An 18,887-nucleotide genomic window follows, 5' to 3' on the forward strand; every position below is an offset into this window, starting at 1 on the left:
TATCAGTTTTGGAGACAATATGGACCAGTGATTGGCCAACTGCAAAAAACTATTCTGTTGTTTGTCTACATTTGAATTGGAGAGACAGACAATGCAGCACTTTAAACTGCATATCTGAGATATCTACTTCTAGGTTGTGCTAGTGTTGGATTCTAGTGCAAGTTCTTAAGTTAAAAAAAAGAAAAGAAAAAAACTTTCCATAACAGCTATGACACAGCTGTATTTTTTAAAATAAGGTAAGTAGTAATAAATTAAAGCAAAATGCAACTGTCGCGCAATCAACATAAGATAAACAATTTAAATGTATAGCTACAAGAGCTTCAGTTAACCTTCACATCAAACAACAAAATGAGACCGTGGCATGGTTGTTGGTGCCAAACAGGCTGGTTTGAGTATTTTAACTGCTGATCGCCTGAGCTTTTCATGTATAATGGTCTCGAGAGTTAACACAAAAACATCCAGTAAGCGACATTTCTACGGGTGGAAGCAACTTGTTGACGAGAGACGGCAGAAGAGAATGGCCAGACTGGTTCGAACTGACAGGAAGGCTATGGTAACTGAAATAAGCACTCTACACAACTGTGGTGAGCAGAAAAGCATCTCAGAAACAATGGGTCCCACTCCGGCCAGCCAAGAACATGAATCTGAGAGTGCAGTGCACACAGGCTCACCAAAAAAGGACAGAACTTGTCATCTCTTCCCTGGCTTTCTCTTTTTTCTCTTTCATCATTGTTTCTCGTCTTCTCTCATCTCTCTCTCCTCGTTTCCTCTCACCCGTCCGTTCTTATTTTAGCCTTACTCACAATTCTCCCTCCATTGTATCTGTCATCTCTTTCACCTTGCTCTGGTTTTTTTTTTCCCCCCGCTCCATCACTTTCTCACCCTCGGTATGCAGGGTGTTCCTGTCAGGATGAGACTGAAACATTACATAAGCCATCGAACACGGTAAACATCGTGCGCATACCCGGCGCTCGTCTGTCCACAAAGCCGAGCTGACATTTAAACTCACATGCTGTTCTCTGCTCTGTCGGACATTATAGGCTCATCGTCCCTCCTCACACAGCTTCACTACAGCTGCTGAGGATGAAATACATGGTTTGGCTAATAGAGTTTGTGCATAAGCATTCAAAAGTCCATAATAATAAAAAAAAACAGGAATTAAATTGGACGTATATTATCCAACCTCAGCCTGGAGTTTGCCTGGAAAGATGCTGAACTATTTGCTGAGGAAGAAATTGATTTTTCAGTTGTTCCCCCCCCCCAGAGAATTATTAACAGCAGCCTCGAGACACGTGTGTGATTTAGACACAAAGTTTACACAATGTTTTCCTCATGTCACCATCATGTTCGCTACATTAGCCTTTACTAATCTATCACATTAAGGATAAGGAGGTCAGGGGTGTCAATTTTTTTTCAGTATGAACTGCTGCTGCTTTTGTTCATCTTTTCGTGTAGACATGGACGTGATGCCATCTTTGGTTTGCTCAAGCCGAAGTGATTTTATTTTATTTTCTTTTAGCTTAATATTTATGCAGGATAATTCAAGTTGCGGTACATGATTCACAGATCCATTTTTCAATCCTGAGCTTGAACCTCCTAAAAACATCCTGGGAGTTGGATGGACTATCTAGTGTGTATTCCTGTTGCTCCCAGCGTTCCACCTGAACCCTGACTACAAACAATTACTGAAGATTAATGCTTCAATGATTTTCAGATTTACAGAGTATGTCTTTTTTATTATTTATATGGGTAATTATTCTGAAAATATCCATGCACAGGTGTTCCATTTGGGACTTTTTCTATATTCTATATTATACATATATACACATCTCCTCTCTCTCTCTCTCTCTCTCTCTCTCTCTCTCACACACACACACACACACACACACACACACACAGACACACTTACTTGGCTGTGACACACCAGGGTGTGAAAAGTGCAAAGTAAGCTGTAGAATTAAGCTGAGCTATGTATAAATCACAAGACCCTAATACACAAATGAGCATGCACACACACACACACACACACACACACACACACAAACAGCTGGCTGCATAAGAGCCTGATTAATGGTGAAACACCAACACAAGTGAGCAGAGCAAGACCACACACCAAAAAAGCATGAGCAAAAGAATTGGTTGAGAGAGAGAGGAGAGGAAGTGTGTGTGTGTGTGTGTGTGTGTCCACTAATGTAAATATGGCCGCTTACTGCAGTGGCTTAAACTAGTGTTAGTGTTACACAATGAAACTAAACCACCATAGCAGCTGGACTAGATTTCCCAGAGGAGGCTCGATAATATAATTTCTAATAGATTTGCCTGTCTGATTCAGCTTGGATATCTAATTTGCCTGGACTGACACGTCATAGCCTAGACGTACATGTATGGCATTACATGACAGGCAACAATAACAAGGTACAGAGTTCTTCCAATTACCTGGTTTGCCGCTACTATGACTGAATGTATATAATATTAGAGCTGATTAATCAGCACCGACAACCGAAACTATCGGTTATCGCAAAAAATCCACACTGATAATTTTTCCCAGTCGTGTCTGTTGCATGACAGAGGCCTCTAGAGGCGAAATAAAAACCATCACTGACAAACTTTTTTGTGTTATTTGAAGTGTTTTTTGATTCATTTTGGATGCACATCTTTTTTTTTTTTTACTTTACTATTCATTAATAGTTAACATGCATTCATATTTATATATTTAATTCATTTAAAAACGTACAGTACATTTCCATGGTACAGTCAGTACTGTTTATTTATGTGATAAAGTTTTATTTAATGTTTTATTTTGTGTGTTATGGTTTCATTCAGTATCAATTTTAAAAATCACCAGTTGATTAATCGGTTATTGGCCGGTACTGTGCAACTTAGTTATCGGTATCGGTTGAATCCACTATCGGTCCCGGACATTAACGTTAGAATGCCAAAACACAACGTACCTGTCATGCCAAGCACCTGCAGTGATATAGACTTTAATTTCAAAAGGAAGAAGTAAATTCTTGTGGGAAAAAAATTATATATATATATATATATATATATATATATATATATATATATATATATATATATAAAAACACTCTCACAAATACTGTGCACCAAGAAAACTATATACAACAAAACAGTTGGAATGTAGTACATTGCATTCAACTTTAACATTACATAGTGAACAGAAGTAGCAGCACGTGTATTTGTGTGTGTGTGTGTGTGTGTGTGTGTGTGTGTGTGTGGGTGTGATGCTTATATTGATGAACCTAAACTGCAGTCAAAAGGATGACAAAGTGAAACGCAGTGTGATTTCTGCTGAGATAAATAGGAGGGAATCCCCATGACAGGCCCTGGGAGAGCCGTCTGTACTGTGTGGCTGTGTGTGTGTGTGTTACACTTATGGCCATGTAATTCATCCAAGCAGATAATTACCTTTAAGCAATCTGTGACACAATTCAGCGCATTATAAACACATGCAGCAATATTTTTAGCCATTTATAAAATGACATGCACCGCTACACTCCTACCACACTCTTCTCATCAAAGCCCTTCATTAATTCATTCCCATTTCAGGTAAAAGGAAAACTGGCAGTCTTCAGATCACCTAGCTAAATCATAAAAATCATCAATGCAGCAACTCAGCGACAGTTCAGGAGGAGCATGTTGCTCTCGCTAGAGAAATCTAGTCGGATGCAGTCTAACAGGAAATTGAGAGAAGAGATAGTTACGTTTGGAATCCTTCACATTTTTCAGAGCCGACTGCAGTCTCTCCAGCATTGCTCAGTGTGTGTGTGTGTGTGTGTGTGTGTGTGTGTGTGTGGAGGCAGGGTCCTGATCCCAGTCTCACAGTCACACTCCTATTAAATCCCAGCAAACGTGAGAGCGAGCAAAATCTTGAGAGAATGACCGTGGCATCTGCACATGCAAACAAGCGAACAATTAAGAAAATAAAGGAACGAAAAACTCTGTAGGTCTCATGCTGGGAGCCGTTCAGCGTAGTGCACTCATTTTTAACTTCAGCATCTACGAGCAAATACGAACGGAGGAGAAGAAGGAGGGAGTTGGGAGAATGAGGTAGAGAGAAAGAGTGATGGGGAGGAGCAAATGAGGGAGAGAGGAAAGAGACCACTGCAGAGCAGCGGGGGGGGGCTTGAACGTGGGGGGGGGGGGGGTTGTGAAATAGAGACAGAATGCAAGAAGAGATGAAGAGAGAAGAGCGAAGGAAAGCGGGACAGTGAGAGACAGGATGGTGTGACGCAAGCGACACAGGAAGCAACTGAGACCGAGAGGACGAGGGACGATGTAGCAGTCTCGATTCTCGATGTCTGTAAAGGACGTACACAAGCATGACAAGAGTACTGCATCACAGACATGACGGCGATTTAATGATCATTTGGTCATTCTGGCGCAGTCTAAAACAGGGTGTGCATCCACACTGTGATCCCGCAGGGCTCGTGGAACTCGAGCAGAAGGAACGGGAAATATTTACTGTGATGTAGGCAGGGGATTAGAGGAAGAGGAAAGGTAGCTGGTGTGAGTACTACTTAATAAATACCAGCTTGTTTTCTTTTAGAAAGAGAGACCACACACTCTTTCGGAAAGCTCGTCCTTTCAAGATTAGCAAATTTGCGAGGATGAAGTTCAAGAGGTTAAAATGAACCTAGGGCCTATCTGAAAAAACAGTCTCCTCTGAAACTATTGGAATGGCGAGGCCAGTTCATTTGTTTGTGCTACACACCAAAGACATTTGGGTTTGAGAGCAAAAGATGGATATGAGACGAGAGTTTAGGTTTAGATTTCTGCTTTTACTTCCTGGTATTTATATGTAGATGTGTTAAATGTGTTAAATGTAGGGTGGTCACATGGTGGAGGTAGTGTCATGGCTTGGGCTTGCATGGCTGCTTCTGGAACAGGCTCATTAATTAATAAAAAAAAAATCGAATTGGCCTTGCCATTTCAATAGTTTCAGAGGGGACTGTATAATTATTACTGGAGTATCTCTAGGGTTTGAGTCTGGTCTGACTTCATCTTATCAGTCATTTTTACAGACTGCACATGGAAACACTGCACAGTATTTTACCTTCTATAAAATAACACCAGGTAATATACACTCTATTATGTACATCGTACTAATACTGGGATAGACCCATCATTGCTCTTAAAGCAGCCTCGGCTTTCCGTGGCATGGATTCCACGAGGTGTTGGAAACATACCTTTGAGATTCTGGTCCATCTTGCATCACATGCTTGCTGCAGATTTGTCAGGTGCACAATCATGCTGCAAATCTCCTGTTCTACCACATGCCAAGGATGCTCTACTGGATTCAGATATGCACATATACATGGAACCAGTTTGAGACAACTTGTGCCATTATAAGATGGGTAAAATGTGGCCAGAAAGGGATGCACCTGTTCAGCAGCAATACTCAGATTGGCTGTGGTATTCAAACGATGCCCAACTGGTATTATATGGCCCAGTGTGTGCCAAGAAAAAAACTCCCTGCAGCATTACACTACCACCACCAGCCTGAACTGCTGGCACAAGGCACACTGTGGGCCATAATTCATGCTACTGATGCCAGATTTTGACACTACCATCTGCATTCCACAGCAGAAATCAGGTTTCACTCGACTAGGCAATGCTTTTCTAGACTTGAACAGTCCCGTTTCAGTAAGCCTATGCCCATTGCGGTTTCAGATACCTGTTCTTGGCTGCTAGGACTGGAACCTGATGTGGTCTACAGCTGCTGTAGCACATTCGCTATAAGGTTCAACATATCGTAAAGAGTCCTTACTCGAGTTACCGTAGCCTTCCTGTCAGCTCAAAGCATTCGGACCGCTCTACTCTGACCTCTCTTATCAATGAGGCGTTTCTGCCCTCAGGACTGCCACTCCGTGGATGTTTTTTGTTTTTCACACCATTCTGTGTAAACTCTCGAGACTGTTGTGTGTGAAAATCCCAGCAGGTGAGAGGTTTCTGAAATACTCAAACCTGCACGCATGGCACCAAGAACAACTCCACAGCCCAGGTAACTTAGATCATATCTTCTTGAGGTTTTAGGTGATGAACATGTGTATGGATTTATTATTTTTTTAATCAACAACCATGCGTACATCGTGCATACAATCCCATCTCTGTGATTTGTTAGAGATGTCTTACCAGGCACATGTTTGGATTGCATGAAGGAAAATTACTTGTTTTTTTTTTCATGATCCTGTCTCGCTTCCTATTTAAGTTTATTGTCCCCGAGCCTGTTTATTATTACCCTTGTGTTCACTTTCTCATCCAATGTTTATTATTACCTTTGCATTCACACTGGCAGTATCGCTCAGCTCAATCTACCATGTTCTAATGAGCTTTCCAATGTGGCTAAATTAATAATTTGCACGCAATTAGCTCTAGGCTAGTACATGCTAATGTCTACTCTAATCTGCTTCCACCCACGTTGGTGCTAATTTAGCAAACACAGCCTTTCACTTCACATCTGTCTAACCATGTGTGTGGCTTGCAGATCAGGTAAAATATGTACGTATAAGGCTTGCCTTTGTGGCAGCAGCAGAGCGTATAATGACGTTAGTGTCAGATGTGCAGCGGTGCGGAGAAAACAGTCGATACGCCCATTTTGTGACACACGTCTCAAACCTTAGCCACACACTCATATCTCTATCTGTCATGTTGCTCCACCTTGGATAATCGCTCTGTTGATTCATCGATCAAGTGCTCTCTTATAGTTTGTACTCTGGCATTTATCTCTCTCTACTCAGTGTGCTCCATCTGTCTCTTTCCTCTCTCTTACAACATTTCTCTGCAGATGTTGTTTTTTCCGTGGTGTTTCTGTTTGTGCAGCAGTTTAACTTGTGGTACATATGTTGATGCATTCCAGTGCATGGTAAAGCAGTTTGTGTATGTGTTTAAAAGGAGAGAAGCACATGGGTACGCAATTTTATACAAATCTAAATGCTAATTAGAAAAAGCTATTTATATACATGTATGCATATGCAATTGCATCTGCTGCAAAAGTGCAAATGAGCATGAAATAGCAGGGGTACAGGAGTACCTATTAATGTGGTTGGTGAGTGTACAGTATGTAGTATGCAATAATAAGAGACCATTATAGTACGTCGGTTTGATTAACCATTCGGCCATTTTTCTTGCGCAGACCTGGGAACACTGTATTTTTTCCCCCTGTGAATTACTTCATACCCATCAGCATCACTAATATTATTATGTACGAAAGCAACACACCCTCTTCAGCCTGAAACAAGAATTAATCAGGTTGTCCTTGTTGGCAATCTTGAAAACATCCCTCCATATTATTAACATTACAGGAGAATTTACTTCCTCCAGCACAAGTTTATAATGGTTTCATCACTTCCTCCTCAATGCACTCCACATCAGAAAGTCTTTCCAAAATCCCACCCACACTGTTTGATTGACAGTGCTATGTCAATTACAGTGATTGCATTTTCACATGATCCATTTAAAAACTTCAAGTCTAGTTATTATCATTAAGATGAAAATTCGACAGAGATACTACAGAGCTCATACCCTGACTCATCTTCACACACACACACACGCAGATTCGCGCACATACGACACACATGTCCGCAAATTAAAATATCATTTACCATCACTCAGATGATGCTTGACAGATTATTAAAAGCTGAAAAGATGTAGCAGGAAATAATTCTAGGGTCATATTGATAGCAGTGAAAAGGCAACCTCAGCGGGTGTCAGTAAACAGACCCCTTAATCGTACTTTGTTCCACTTCAGCCTCTCCTCACATTCGACGTTTTCAGAAGGTCGGTTTTTACTTTAATCTAAATCCTAACATTAGAAAAGCAGACAATATTTTGGTGGTCTGCTACCAGTGGTGCCACGTTGTAAGTTGTTTAACACTGATAAAGCTGATACATTGTCTCATATTCATCTTTTTGATCCTGAACCCAAATGTCATCAGTGTGTAGTGAAAACAAATGATTCGGGCTTGCTGTTCCAATACTTTCGGCAGGGACTGTAGATAACACATCAGCACAACTCAGGAACACCAAAAGCACAGTGCTCACACACCACGAAAAACACTTGTAAGTATGAAATACTCAAAAATATGCATTAGCTTTTTGTCAATTTCTTGAGTTTACTTTTATATCGGACACCTTTCTTATGCTCCTTCAGCTAAGGCAGAGTTTATTCCTTTATGGCATATTCACAATTTCACATGACTACATGAATTCACATGGTCACTTTGTTGTTTGCTATATTGGGGCATCTGAAATGTGTTTGGTGAAAACTGCACTGATTTAATTTTTACTGTCAAATTTTCACTGAAATTCATTCTCATTAGGAATGACCTGCACCAAATAAACCTATATGTAGATGTTTGGCATGTTAATTGTGTACACAGTACTAATATCATGCTTCGCTCCCCATTGCATCACCGTTCCCTTGGTGACGAATGCCATGTTCTGGTATTTTAGTCTCTGCTGCGTTTCGTTTCACCCCAGTCCTGTCATTGGTTTGCTACTCAACTGAGTCCACCTGTTCTGTGTTAGTCCTTGTCTATACAGTACATACCCTGTTGTGTCCATGTCTCTCTGCAAAGTCCTGTCACACATCGACTGACATTAACTCTCATTGTACTCCTGGGTTTGACCCTCATCTCTTTCTCTCATTTTTGAATGTTGATTATCCTTGTTTGACATTGCTGAGTACATTTTCACCCCTGATATGGAATGGTTAAAACTGCCTTAATAAAGCACACAAAGCACATTAAGCACATTCAATACATTGCTATTAGCTATTAGCATTCCAAATCATCCCTGTTTTTACTGTTACACCCCAGTGGCATAGGATCCATGGAGTTCTAAAGAGGTTCAAATGATTACACTAACTTGAGAAGGCAAAAACACTATGAACTTGAAAAGAAAATACTAAGCCTTATCACACCAGTAGGTGGCAGTAAATTCACAAACATGGTCAGAGTGGTATAACTTTTTTGTTCACAATGTGTCTAAACTATTTAGCATCTTAGAACCTGAAAAGAGCTGTTGTCAGGTTTTTATGTCTATCAAACAATAGATAAGATTCATAATATTCAATATCTTCCCCTTGAAGTAAATAAGAAAATTACCGTGTAAAGTACAAAATATAAATAATAAAATAATACAAACAATTCTGTAATTCACAGCCTTCCGTATCGCATGGCTTTTAAGTTCTCTGAACAAATTTTAAAAAATGAATAAATATACTAATATACTAAAAATTGATCATCTTCAATCCATCAAATACTTTTAAGCATTGCCAAATGAGCTTAGATAGGATAAGTGCTATGCTTTCTACGTGCGGTACAACAGAACAACTTTCTGCATCCTATGTAGTGTACAGTGACCACTAGAAAGCCATTTCGAATATAGACATAAAAAAAAAAAAGCAGGGCCATGAAAGTACATTTTTGTCTTAATGTATTTACTCAAGTAGGTCCACTAATGCTCAACACATTTTACTAAAACCAAATCCAAATTGCAAAGCTACATCCATGCATCTAGATTTCGACCGATATTCCTGGTTCAACAATTATTCAATACCAGACTACTTTGTGAACGAGGATCAATACAAAGGATTTGCTGAAAAATTGATTCTCAAGCATGGGATCAGTACCAGCAGTTCGTGATCCAGTTTCATATCCAGAAGACGTAAGTATCACACTTTATATTTTGTGAATGTTTGCGAATCGGCTTTCCGAATGTGCTTGTTAGCAAATTCTACGGCTAATGCGGCTAAAGTTACCGTTGTCTCTGATTGTATTCACGGAGACCAGAGCTATGTGGTCATTTATATTTTTAACCCGAAAACATTTACTGCCTGTATAATTCATACATTTAGGGGAGAACACCAGTATTTACGGTGTCAGTCGTATAAGTTATCCTGATTTGTTGTTGCCGTAGTATCCGAAGCACGAGCTGTAAAGGCTCTCTTCCGGAAAGGGGTGGGGAGCAGCAGCTCATGTGCATTTAAAGAGACACATATGAAAACTAAAAGGGGCATTTACAGCATGGAATAATAAATGATCCGAGGGGTATTTTGAGCTGAAACTTCACAGACACATTCTGGGACACCTGAGACTTATACTCTGTATTGTAAAAAGGGGCATAATAGGTCCCCTTTAATGCTTCTGTGTTATGGAAGCACTCACCTCTGCTGTTCTCCATGTCCTGTGATGCAATCACGAATCCAAATCCCTCTCCTGGCCTCCTCTTCAGCTCCACCTCAAATCCACGTGTCACAGGCGGCCGGCTCTTCTCTTCAGTCTTCAATCTGGGAAAGAGTATAGTCCCGCCCTCCTCAGTACTCATCCAATCGCGAGGCTCCAGCGTTAGTGTGACAGGTACAGAGTCCAAGAAACTGGTGCTCTGGACCAATGAAGAGCGCACCAGGGATTGAGGGGGCGGGGTAAGAGACTTCCGTAGCAGAGGTGGAGTGTCAGTAACCGGTATCTGAGAGGCAGAGGCGGGGCGTGGCAGAGTGGGGCTGTGTTGACGCCTAGACTTTGGTGAGATCGATGAATATATGGAGCCTATGAAGAGGAGATAAAAATTATATAAAGTATAATTGTGAACAAATTGTCGGCAATGCATACAGAACGATGTTTTCTTTTTAGTTGAACAGTCAGGTACATTGCAATTTCAAAACTCTATTAAAGATCTGCTTTATATGGAACTTGCCTCCTCTATAAACTAGCAGGATGACCTCTCCACTTTTGGTGTGCTCTTCCAAAATACGATGGACCTAGAACAATATTGAACATTTCATTTTCTGTTTATAATGTTATACGGCAATTTCCACTCTTCCTCTCTGTACCTGAATGAAGTTGAGGCTCTGCACATCAGCTCCGTTGATCTTCACGATGGCGTCTCCAGGTTGGAGACCGTTACACTGCTGCCGGTCCCACACTCTCTTCACCACCGCTGTCCTGCCTCCTTGTCCGCCCGCCATCAAGCTGAACCCCAAACTCCCATCTTGTTTGCACTTTGCCAGGGCAATGGGCACCAGCTCCCTGCCCCCACCATTGCTCATTGCCCCTGGTGATGGGACACTGCTGCTTGGACTGCCGCTGTTGGCACTGCTGAAAGTGAAGTACGGCCCATCAGAGTGTACGCTGGTGGGAGGGGTGAGCAGGGAGCGTTGACCATTTTGAAAGTATCGTCTCCCTCCGGCAGGGGAGGAGGAAGTGGAGGCGTGGCCTGATTCTGTTTGGGGGAGGGGCAAACGAGAGAGGGGCGGGCTGGGGGCGTAGGAGGAAAGGTCACTGTCGGAGGACTTGGTAGAGTAAAAGCGCAAAGGCGATGGTGGGTAGAGAGAGTTGTTGTTGTGGTTTCGGATAAAGGAGGCTCTAAAAGGGTAGAGGAGAAGGATGGAGATCAACAAAAACTGCAAAGATTTATGGAAGCAATAACTAGGTATATATGGTCAGTTATCTACAACATGTTTACTGTCCCAAAGTGCAGAGCAGTCCATAAATATGACACAATTATTAATGGTTTTGCTCTGTATTGAGACCACATTCATACTCTCTTTATATCAGGAGCAATATTTTTTTATTTCAAATTGCTTGAAATAAAAAAAAAAACACAAAAAAAAAAAACAGTGTGCATATTTTTTGTAAGAGGCAGAGTGATAAATGTTACCTGTGTGATCCTATTGCTGAAACCACTTCGCTGTCACTCTGGCTGGCCAGATCTGCACTCTGCAGCTGCCTGATCCTTCTTTGAGAATGTGGCTGCCTGAGGCTATCGCTCTCTCCCTCACTGGTGTATCGGTAAGAAGACGGCATTCTTGGAGGTGGTGAATAATGTGACGCGTTTCCATTGGCGTCCAGGCTAAACCTGGATGCACTTCTTCCATAGGCTCTAGGATATCTCCCCTCTTCGTTGTACATAAGCCCACTGTTATTGAGAAGTGTCTGAGTTTGTGGATGCAGTGCCTGGGCTTTGGGCTGGGTGGTGGTTGGAAGAGGTGACGGATGTGAAGCAGTCTCCTGAGACAGTCTAGGGCTGCCATCAGGGTCATAGAGTATGGGGTAGCCTCTACGGACCACCATGTCCACGCTCTGGCCCACAGGCACAACCCTCAGCATTTCCACCACTTCTTTATGAGAGGTTCCCAGCACACAGGTGTCGTTAATGTACACCAGGATATCCCCTAAAGAAAGAGAGAGAAAATACTAGATATTAATGCACTATAAAAGTAAATAGGTCATTTAAAGTAAACATTGGACAGCATAAAATATCACCCAAAAATGATATTAGAAAATGCAGTTTACTGTATGACTTTGTGGACTAGTGAGATAAATTGCAGTGACATTTCCTTATGCTGATTTCTTAGAGAGAGAGAAAAACTAAAGCTGTGTCTAAAAGAGACTGGAAGAGAGACAGTAATACAAACCGCTCTGATGTAATTTAATCACAAATTCTCACTTTCCCTACCTAATTCTTGATAATAACACTTGAGAACAGATTTTTTTTTTTTTAATCTAAAATCAGGGGTTAGGACTTATTTTTAAGTCTAATTTTTAAGAGTCCTGGTCAAAGCCTTTTGAAGGTTATCAAAACATAATTTAGAAAAAGCAGGCTACTTTCTATATCCTGTTTAAAAAATACTGTACAACTAAAAATTGCATTGTAAATACTTACTATAATAGTATACTGAATCAAATGTAAAAACTGTGAAATTGTATTGAAATCTGCTCATTTTACAGACATGAAAACAGCTGCCTAGAAGCATTTTTTTTTTGTCTAGAAGAGTTTGTTAAAGCATTTCGTTTGCAAATAACTGAGACAAGAGTGCAAAGAAAAGACACAGAGTGTTTGTCCGCTTGGCAAAGCTTGTGAGACGTACAGTATACACACACACACACACACATGTTGTGAAACCTGAACCTGATGGAGCGAAAGCCGCGAGTGTTTGTTTTTGGTTGAGTTTTTTGAAAGTGCCCTGAAACGTGGTCTGAATAAACATGAGCCCAGAGTTCAGTTAAAATTTTGCGTCCTCGTCCACATCCTCACACACCAGGGTTCTACAGGAAGATAGGTGAGGTTTCTCGAGAGACATTCAGCATGTGGGTGGCATTTACAAAAACCGACTTGGGGACCCTGGACGCACTGTATTCTCCTCAAACATTATAGGAAAAGGCCTAATGTTGTTACAAATCCATCATTCTGACACGTGGTTCTGTGAAAAATATACATTATTATGGGTTTTTCTTTAAAGGTTAGTCTTTGCTAATATATTCAGTTAAGCAATTCTCACCCATCTTCTCCAAGGGTGCCAATAATTCTGGCATGGACTGTCCTAGCAGTCAAACAAACAGCACACCTTATCCAATCTGCACCAACATTCCACAGGCAACAGACATTACACTTCCTATAATTGTGCCTATAATAGTAATTACGTGAATGTAATTATATCCGGGTCAGAAAATTGAAATGAAATGAACTGTCGGTGCACTGATGATGCTGTCAAATAAACAGCTTGTTGCATACTAACTACTAGCTGTTAGTCCTTTCTGCATATCAGTTGAAAGTCTGAGCGCTCTTAACCCGTGTGAACCAAAATCCATTTCTCCTTATAGGAAAAATATGGGGGATATGAAACTGACCAAATAGACCACACAGAACACATTTCTGACATTATTTTTGAAATGCAAGCCCTGCTTGTGAAAGATCTGTAATTTTACATGTAAGTCACGTTGAGCGTTTATAGTAAATTTTTGATGCTATATATGTTACGTTGAGCGTTTATAGTAAATTTTTGATGTTTTATATATATATATATATATATATATGTTAAGTTGGGCGTTTATAGTAAATTTTTGATGTTATATATATGTTACGTTGAGCGTTTATAGTAAATTTTTGATGTTATATATATGTTACGTTGAGCGTTTATAGTAAATTTTTGATGTTATATGTGTTACGTTGAGCGTTTATAGTAAATTTTTGATGTTATATATATGTTACGTTGAGCGTTTATAGTAAATCTTTGATGTTATATGTGTTACGTTGAGCGTTTATAGTAAATTTTTTATGTTGTATATATGTTACGTTGAGCGTTTACAGTAATTTTTGACGCTATATATATGTTATGTTAGGCATTCATAGCAAGTTTTTGATGTTATATATATGTTAAGTTGGGCGTTAATAGTAAATTTTTGATGTTTTATATATATATATGTAACGTTGGACGTTTATAGTAAATTTTTGATGTTATATATATATATATATATATATATATATATATATATATATATATATATATATATATATATGTTAAGTTGGGCGTTTATAGTACATTTTTGATGTTATATATATGTTACGTTGGGCATTTATTCCTCAACTGGAAAAAAAAAAAGATTATCAGTTTTTTGCTTAAAAATATTCTAATTCGTTTCAACATTGAGACACATAACCACCAGTTCAGAGCTGTGATTTGCTTGGTTACCAGGGTTAAGAGTTGATGTCCCTCCAGGTGTGACGCTGTATATCTGTAAGAACTCTCGAGGCTGGCTGCCACCGGCAATGTTAAAGCCAAATCCCTGGGGTCCTTTACACACCCGAGTGTGAATCGAGTATCCTCTCAACTTACTTGGCTGATCTGTGAACTCGCCCACTAAGAAAGAAACAGAAATTGAGAGAGAGAGAGAAAGAGAGAGAGAGAGAGAGAGAGAGAGAGAGAGCAACTTGATCTATGTATGCTACACAGAAGTAATGTTAGAATAATTGTTAGAATAAATAAAAACCAGGACAGAGCGAGTTTCTTACCGGACAGGACAGGGTCCAATACAAAAAATTGGAAATGAGGAAAAAGTTGGAAATGCGGAAAGGCGTCAATAGCAGGACTACAGAGGGTACAAACATATATTGTGTATCTCTGCACAAACTATTTCAACTGTAGAGAAGCTAGAAACATTTTTTTTTACAAATCAAGGACTTTAAGCATTGAATTCTGGATGTACGAGTACAGTGACTACGTAGCTTCTATTTAACACCAGAACTGACGAAACATTCTCCAACCAGGCTTTTACAGGTGCGACTCCAACGCATCATACATGTGCTAGAACTTTCATTCGTGTGGTCGTTGTACACTGGGTTAATATAGTTAATATAACGACAGTAGGTCTACAAGCTGCAATATAGCTCATGTGTTTGAATGATGGGCCTAGACTGCACAATGTAGCATGAATGATGTATTTTCTAGTGTTTCTTGCAAAATATAATCAAGCAGCAAATAGAAAATACAAGCAAAAAATGTTGCAAGCATCAAAGCCCATTGCACGGATTTGATGTAAAAGGAAACAGTAACAAGGAAGTGTATAACACAGTGCAGAAACCTACAATAATCTCGCGTGATCTAACAGTAGAGATCAGACTGCTATCCTCTGAAAATCGATTTGAAAAATCGTTTAAATTATCCAGTGTTGCTGGATAATTGTATAAATAAATATATTGTGCATATGCAGTATATATTATCATTACTTAATATAACACACAACAAAACATCAAATTAATTCACCTAAATCTCATGTTGAAGCAATTATGTGAGCACCTATATAACACCAACACCAATCGGCAGTGCGACATTCCTAGTTCTCACTACTTTAATCGAAGAATATCAGCATCCCAGACAGACGATGTAAGTCAGCATATGGGCAATTTCATGGCTGTATGCATAATTAAGGTGCTTCATGGCATAGGAGTTGCGCTTCATGCTGCTGAACAGTCCGTGAAGTTCATGGTCTGACTCACACTCAACACCTGCTTTTGGGATTGGGCGTCCAATGGTCCAAATAAGGGAGTACTCACAGACTTAGTAATAACAGTGGTAGTAATAATAGTGTATAATAATAATCAGTTGCTTGTCAACGTTCTCTTTACAAATCTCTTTTTCTGACACATTTAAGAGACAACGTAATAAATTTATCATATCAAATTTATCATAAATTTGATCATTTTAGTGTTTATGATTCTACATCTGTCACTGTAGCCATTAGGCATGTTCTGTTATCAGGCAGCATCTTCAATACACTTTTGAATCCACAGAAGAACTGTTAAAAGAAATCTATACGTTCTGGGATAGCCCTGTCACTGACACTCTCCTGGGCAATTATACCAGTAAATATTTGAAATATTCGATCGGTTGTGCCAAGTGGAATATTCAGCTTCATTTCATTGAGGCAGCCTTAATATTGGTATGCAGTGCATTCACTGCTGCTGAGCTGCACTCCTACACCCATCCTGATCATCAGAACCTTCAGATGACAGGCTATCAGTGCTCTCTGCCAGCCTGGGCTCATTATTCATGTTTAGAGAGTGAGAAGCAGCCGCTGAGGATATATCAGGGTTTGTCTCCGTATATTAGGCAGCTATAGTAAGCTGACTGCACTTCACTGTGCTGTTGCATTGCAACAAATAGTCTTGTACCCGTTGTTAGTTCGTCTTTTTTCCCCATTTAGAAAATGTGCCGAGCTTTCTGCCAAATGCAGCAAATGGCAACCATGACCTTCTTCTTTCTAGTGGGCTCCATAGTGTCTGCTGTTCATTTAACCCAGAGGAAGAATAATGAATAGTCAGCAGGGTTCACATGCATCAATATCGGCATTATTTTATGTTTCAGATTTAATTATTATTAAAAAGTTATTTACCTACTAATGTTTTCTTACAGCTATTTAACATGGTTTTACATTTCTCCATTTCATCCAAGTAAAATTCACTATCTTCAAGTTAGGGCCAAATCACAAATGGCTCCGTATTAACATTGTTTGCTGTACACCCTCACCTAGTGCCCTGCTGTTTTTTTATGTATTTTGTTGGCCATTTGAGTAAAAATTTTCTGTAGGTCTATCAAAGACTATAGTATTGGCACACTTGGTTGTGTCTGGGGAGACACGGTTGCTCAGCATGTCTGCCTCACACCTCCAGGGTTGGTGATCGAATCCTGCCTCCGCCCAGTGTGCATGTTCTCCCCATGCTTCAGGGGCTTCTTCCGGGTACTACGGTTTACTCCCCCAGTCCAAAGACTTGCGTTGTAGGCTGATTAGCATTTCTAAATTGTCTTTAGTGTGTGAATGGGTGTGTGAATGTGTGCGATTGTGCCCTGCAGTGGGTTGGCACCCCATCCAGGGTGTTCCTCGCCTCGTGCCCCGAGTTCCTTGGAATGGGCTCCAGGCTCCCCCTCAACACTGTGTAGTATAAGCAGTATGGAAAATGCACGTATGGATGGATGGATGGATGGATGGGTGGGTTGTGTTTGGGTGCAATCACTGACATTAAAATAAACCTGTTATGTTCTGTGGTGTGGTCTACCCTGAGCAATGGCGAGGCCAGATTTTAAAATACCCCAATATCTTGTATGTCTGGTATAGCTATAGAATAAAATAGTTTACAATATATTAGAACAGAGAGTTCATGCTTACGTTCATTCATGAAAACCGACTCTCGGCTCGATGCGCGGCGGCTGTGCCAGTACGTTGGCTTGGGCTGATGACTGTAAAACAAGATGACGACACAAGATGTCAGTGTTGGTCTGGGAAACAGCAAGGCATCACAGAACTGTACCATATGCACTGTAGACTGTCTGGTACGCTACAGAACTGTAATAATATAAGGGAACTACCAATTACTGAATCCAAAATGAGTGTTTTACATAACAGAAATATTTAAACAGAGGCCATACTCTGTGTAGTATGGTTCCCCTGAGTCACTGTAGGTAATTTCCCAGGTTTCATGCCCCACCCCCTGTAGTCCCCTTCTGTGCCTGCTCCCGTTCTCAAAGGCACTGCCGTCCCCTCCACTGGAGTCACGAGACTGGCTGGGGGATGATGTTGGGGCGGGGACACTGCTGGCACCTCCTGAGCCACCTAAAACATCAATAACAGATGGGAAGAGAGAACAATATGAACGCTTCTAGTCTGATAGTCTGTCTGTGGTATTCTATTGATGTTAGTGAGAAGTTTCATCAATTACACAGTTAATTGGAGCAGGTATCACTTAGCCCTATTAAGAGATTCTGAGAATGATCAATTATAGACAGCTCTGCTGTGTGTAATTATAAAAGTATGTATAACAAGCTTTCTACTCTGAACAGGTCTATGTGTTGGCCAAAGAAACTTAATATAGTTCATAAAAAGTCAAAAGTCCAAATAAAACCAGTACTGTGTCGATATGTACATCTGAGCCAGGTCAGCATCTTACACATCACACTCTGACTGAAGAGAAAGTATACCTAATCCATATAAACATATCACAGTGAAAGCATGCACTGTTGATTGGATGCCATAGAATGGTTTGATCAATGGCTTTGTAAGGTCTGTGCCACCTCCCACGAGACAACTGAGCCAATGCAGGAAAAGTGCATAGCACGACAAAACCAAAGTGAACTTATGAAAGCGTTGAATGGACAGTTTTAGCAGACCATTGACTGGAGCGATATCCGATTACATTGTAGCAAAGAGCCAAATTCACTGAGGCCTCATTAAAACAATTCAGATAACAGATAAATTCAAAAAGTAATTCGAGAATAACTCATTGGTCAATAAAGAAAACAGCTCCAGTAATCCTTTGAATCATACAAACAGAATTCTGTACAGAAATTATGTTCAAGTAAACATTAATAATACTCTACAAAAAGGGGGGTAAAGTTACCTAACAGGATTTTGGCATGGTAGAAGTGGCTTTCTCCAAGAACCTCAATCAACAGTGAATCCCATATCAGTTGGAATCGGATGACAGATTTAAGGCCCTGCCTTTCACAGCGCCGCCCTTCGGAATACCTGACATATCTATAGCTCATGGATTCCTTTCTCGCCTTGAGCTGAACTTAAGACTAGGATGTATCC

General features: G+C 40.3%; 1 protein-coding gene across 3 annotated transcripts in view; it reads right to left on the reverse strand.

Annotated features, from left to right (window-relative positions):
- LOC108265665 (membrane-associated guanylate kinase, WW and PDZ domain-containing protein 1) overlaps positions 1-18,887 on the reverse strand; it is a 68,128-nt gene that overhangs the window by 9,289 nt on the left and 39,952 nt on the right. For all 3 annotated transcript variants that reach the window (XM_017468235.3, XM_017468237.3, XM_017468234.3), the window contains 7 exons: positions 17,726-17,909; positions 17,466-17,536; positions 14,495-14,662; positions 11,683-12,196; positions 10,856-11,387; positions 10,720-10,783; positions 10,191-10,571 (listed from right to left, as the gene is read on the reverse strand). In XM_017468235.3, the coding sequence (XP_017323724.2) occupies positions 10,191-10,571; positions 10,720-10,783; positions 10,856-11,387; positions 11,683-12,196; positions 14,495-14,662; positions 17,466-17,536; positions 17,726-17,909 (1,914 nt within the window). The remainder of the gene's footprint in view (positions 1-10,190; positions 10,572-10,719; positions 10,784-10,855; positions 11,388-11,682; positions 12,197-14,494; positions 14,663-17,465; positions 17,537-17,725; positions 17,910-18,887) is intronic.

The sequence above is a fragment of the Ictalurus punctatus genome, chromosome 5 (genome assembly GCF_001660625.3).
Source record: "Ictalurus punctatus breed USDA103 chromosome 5, Coco_2.0, whole genome shotgun sequence".
Classification (NCBI taxonomy): Eukaryota; Metazoa; Chordata; class Actinopteri; order Siluriformes; family Ictaluridae; genus Ictalurus; species Ictalurus punctatus.